Source organism: Squalius cephalus (genome assembly GCF_949319135.1).
Source record: "Squalius cephalus genome assembly, chromosome: 18".
NCBI lineage: Eukaryota > Metazoa > Chordata > Actinopteri > Cypriniformes > Leuciscidae > Squalius > Squalius cephalus.
This window is the reverse complement of record NC_137139.1, coordinates 16,201,437-16,204,607: the sequence shown is the minus strand read 5'-3', so window position 1 is coordinate 16,204,607 and position 3,171 is coordinate 16,201,437. Positions and strand designations below refer to the sequence as shown.

At 41.6% G+C, this 3,171-nt stretch overlaps 1 protein-coding gene across 3 annotated transcripts; it reads left to right on the top strand.

Annotated features, from left to right (window-relative positions):
• Window positions 1-464: 464 nt before the first annotated feature.
• On the top strand, window positions 465-2,768 carry npbwr2b (neuropeptides B/W receptor 2b). Of its 3 annotated transcripts, none has more exons than XM_079850110.1 (2): window positions 465-537; window positions 751-2,768. In XM_079850110.1, the coding sequence occupies exon 2, from the start codon at window positions 905-907 to the stop codon at window positions 1,928-1,930; it is 1,026 nt and encodes a 341-aa protein (XP_079706236.1). In that variant the 5' UTR covers window positions 465-537; window positions 751-904; the 3' UTR covers window positions 1,931-2,768. The 3 variants fall into 3 exon arrangements, with proteins under 3 accessions (XP_079706236.1, XP_079706237.1, XP_079706238.1); XM_079850111.1 differs by having other exon boundaries at window positions 492-560; window positions 751-2,712; XM_079850112.1 differs by having other exon boundaries at window positions 503-537; window positions 778-2,712.
• Window positions 2,769-3,171: the final 403 nt, after the last annotated feature.

Here is a 3,171-nt window from a genome sequence, read left to right as displayed (position 1 = left end):
TGGTTGTGATTTAATTGAACAGTCAGCCAATCGCTGGACACCACATCCTCTAGTCTAGCTTGCTATATAAAAAATAAAAATAAACTTACTTGACTAACATCATGTAGCCTACGTGAACTTTTCATAATTTAGGTTCACAATTATATTAACACGTGCATTATATATTTAAAATGCTGTAACTGCTTTTTTCCCACAATTGTAAACAGCTTTTTGCCTTTCAATTTTAATGTTAATATCCGTGCAGATTCTCTTTTAATTATTTCTCAATAGTTGCATGCATATATATATAGCTAATAATTATAACAACATTAGAAAATTACTGTGACATGTTTTTTTCATGTAATTTACCAAAGGACAACTACCCACACATAAACAATCAAAAAGAATGCGTGACTCTTTCAAAGATCTGCGGAGAGCGCGAGGTAGAATGTGACGTCACCAGTCGCACTTCTTTCCTACTTGCTGGGGAAAGCGCGAGCTACGCTGCCTGGCGCAGAGAGGGGACAGCGCGCGCACGGAGAAAGAATAGCCAACACGGTAAGACCTCGCACCTTTTCACTGTTAGCTGTTGCTTCTTTTCTTTTAAAAGTAACATTTGCAATTCGTATATGAATATGCTACATTTCTTTCTGAATGTTTTGTTTTAAATTAAAATTGTACATTCTAAGTTGTATACATAGCCTAATTCGCGCATATGTTAGGCTATAAGTTTCTCAGCGTACATTTGTTTGTACCGTCTGTTTTCTGCAGGATGCAGATGTATTGTATCGCTCTCAGATCTCGTGACGCGCAAAGAGACAGATGAAAAACATCGACCACCTTAGACTCGTGGAGAGATCTGCGAAAGCGAGAGCGCAGCTTTATAAAGTAAAGCACTTATCCCCGGAGGCTCAGCTGTTACAGTATGGAGAACATCACGAGCCCCTTCATCCCAAACCCGACATGCAACTACAGCATGGACTTGTACTATCACAACTCTCACAACCGGAGCGATCTGAACTGCACGCCGCCGGCTGACTACTTCTTTTACGCAGATCTGTACGTGGTTCTCCCGGTCATTTACTCCGTGATATGTGCCGTAGGTCTGACGGGCAACACGGCGGTCATTTATGTGATCCTCAAAGCACCCAAAATGAAGACGGTGACCAATATGTTCATTCTGAACTTGGCGATCGCCGACGACCTCTTCACTTTAGTGCTCCCCATCAATATAGCGGAGCATCTGTTACACTACTGGCCGTTCGGCGAAGTGCTTTGCAAAATTATTTTAAGCATCGATCACTATAACATCTTCTCCAGCATCTACTTTCTGACTGTTATGAGTGTGGACCGGTACCTGGTGGTGCTGTCGACCGTGCGCTCCAAGCGCATGCCGTACCGCACATACCGGGCAGCCAAGATAGTGAGTCTATGCGTGTGGATGCTGGTGATCCTCATCGTCATCCCCTTCACCGTTTTCGCAGGAGTCTACATCAGTCCCGACGACTTCGACAGGAAAAGCTGCGTGCTGAGTTTCCCAAGTCCTGAAAGTTTATGGTTCAAAGCGAGCCGGATTTATACCCTCATACTGGGCTTTGCCATTCCGGTGTCTACAATTTGCATTCTTTACACCATGATGCTGTACAAACTAAGAAACATGCGTCTGAACACCAACGCCAAAGCGCTGGACAAAGCCAAGAAGAAGGTGACTATCATGGTGTTTATTGTACTGGCCGTGTGCCTGTTCTGCTGGACGCCCTTTCACCTCAGCACCATCGTAGCGCTGACCACAGACCTTCGGACCACACCGCTTCTCATCGGCATCTCGTACTTCATTACCAGCCTGAGCTACGCCAACTCCTGTCTGAACCCGTTCCTCTACGCCTTCCTGGACGACAGCTTCAGAAAAGCATTCAAGAAGATGTTAGAATGTAGACCAACCCGAATTTAACATACATTGAAGAGACGAATAGCGGGGGGGGTGCACCACTCGGAACTGAATTCCAGTTCGATTCTTGGATTTGAATTAAGGTAGCAAACAGGATGCGGGTTTTAGCAATTGGAAATAAAATCTCAAATATATTTTGAAATATGTTAAACAAATGTCTAATATTTTATATTTTAATGATTCTGTAGCTTGTGGCCAATTACCAGCCCTGATTGAAATACAGTTAGGCTATGATCAAAACTGAATACTGCCAGTGTAGTATTGTATCTGGCACTTCAGTATTGTAGTTTCTGCCCAATTAGATTCAAATTCACACTCGTAAACACTGATTAAAATACAGTAAATCACTGTGTCCACTACTTCAGATTCTCCTGTCCCTGTGTGGCTCCCCAATAATAAAATAAAGTATTTTCCTGACACTAAATTCTAAAGTGAGAGTTTGTCTCCCTCTTGTGCTCTCTCTGTGATGAACTATTTTGAAATGTGCTTCAACGCATTTCTAACGGCAGTGCCCTGCAAACTTGACCTAGGAATAACAAAAAATGTGATATCAAGGATGACATCATGTGTTTCTCAGACAGCAGGGAATGGATTCGTGTGTATATATTTGTATAGACCTGCTTTTGTCACATGAAACGTCATCACTTCTGGTCCAGCATCATATAATAGCACTTTTGAGACAGATGTTTAAACGTGCATTCTCCTTTCTTTTAATGAATGAATATAAATGTGAAATATTTTTGTTTGTGTATATGAAGAGATGTTGGTCATGTAGATCGATACAGTGAAGCATACTATTATGGCTTTTTAAATACTAGGTCTAAATAAAATGGAATAAATCAATTGTCTTTCATTTAGCCTGATGCAGATGTCAAATTTTATTAATGTTCCTGGACTCTTTAACGTCCCAACGTTTTAAATAACGCATCATCTAATGTATTTTTCTACCTCAGAATGTTCCTGAATATATACTCTCTCTCTCTCTCTCTCTCTCTCTCTCTCTCTCTCTCTCTCTCTCTCTCTCTCTCTTCTGTTACGCCACCTGGCGGTCTTGAAAAGTAACTAATACTGGGTATGTGCGCGTTCTTGGAATGCCACAACACTGAGCAAGAGTCACAACATGCCACAATCCGAGTTAGTCGCTCACACATTGAAACAACCTATATGCCTTTTGAAGAAGCTAGGCCTATATAATTTAAATTACGAACAGAACATCAGCTACATGCCATGGTAGCCATAAATAA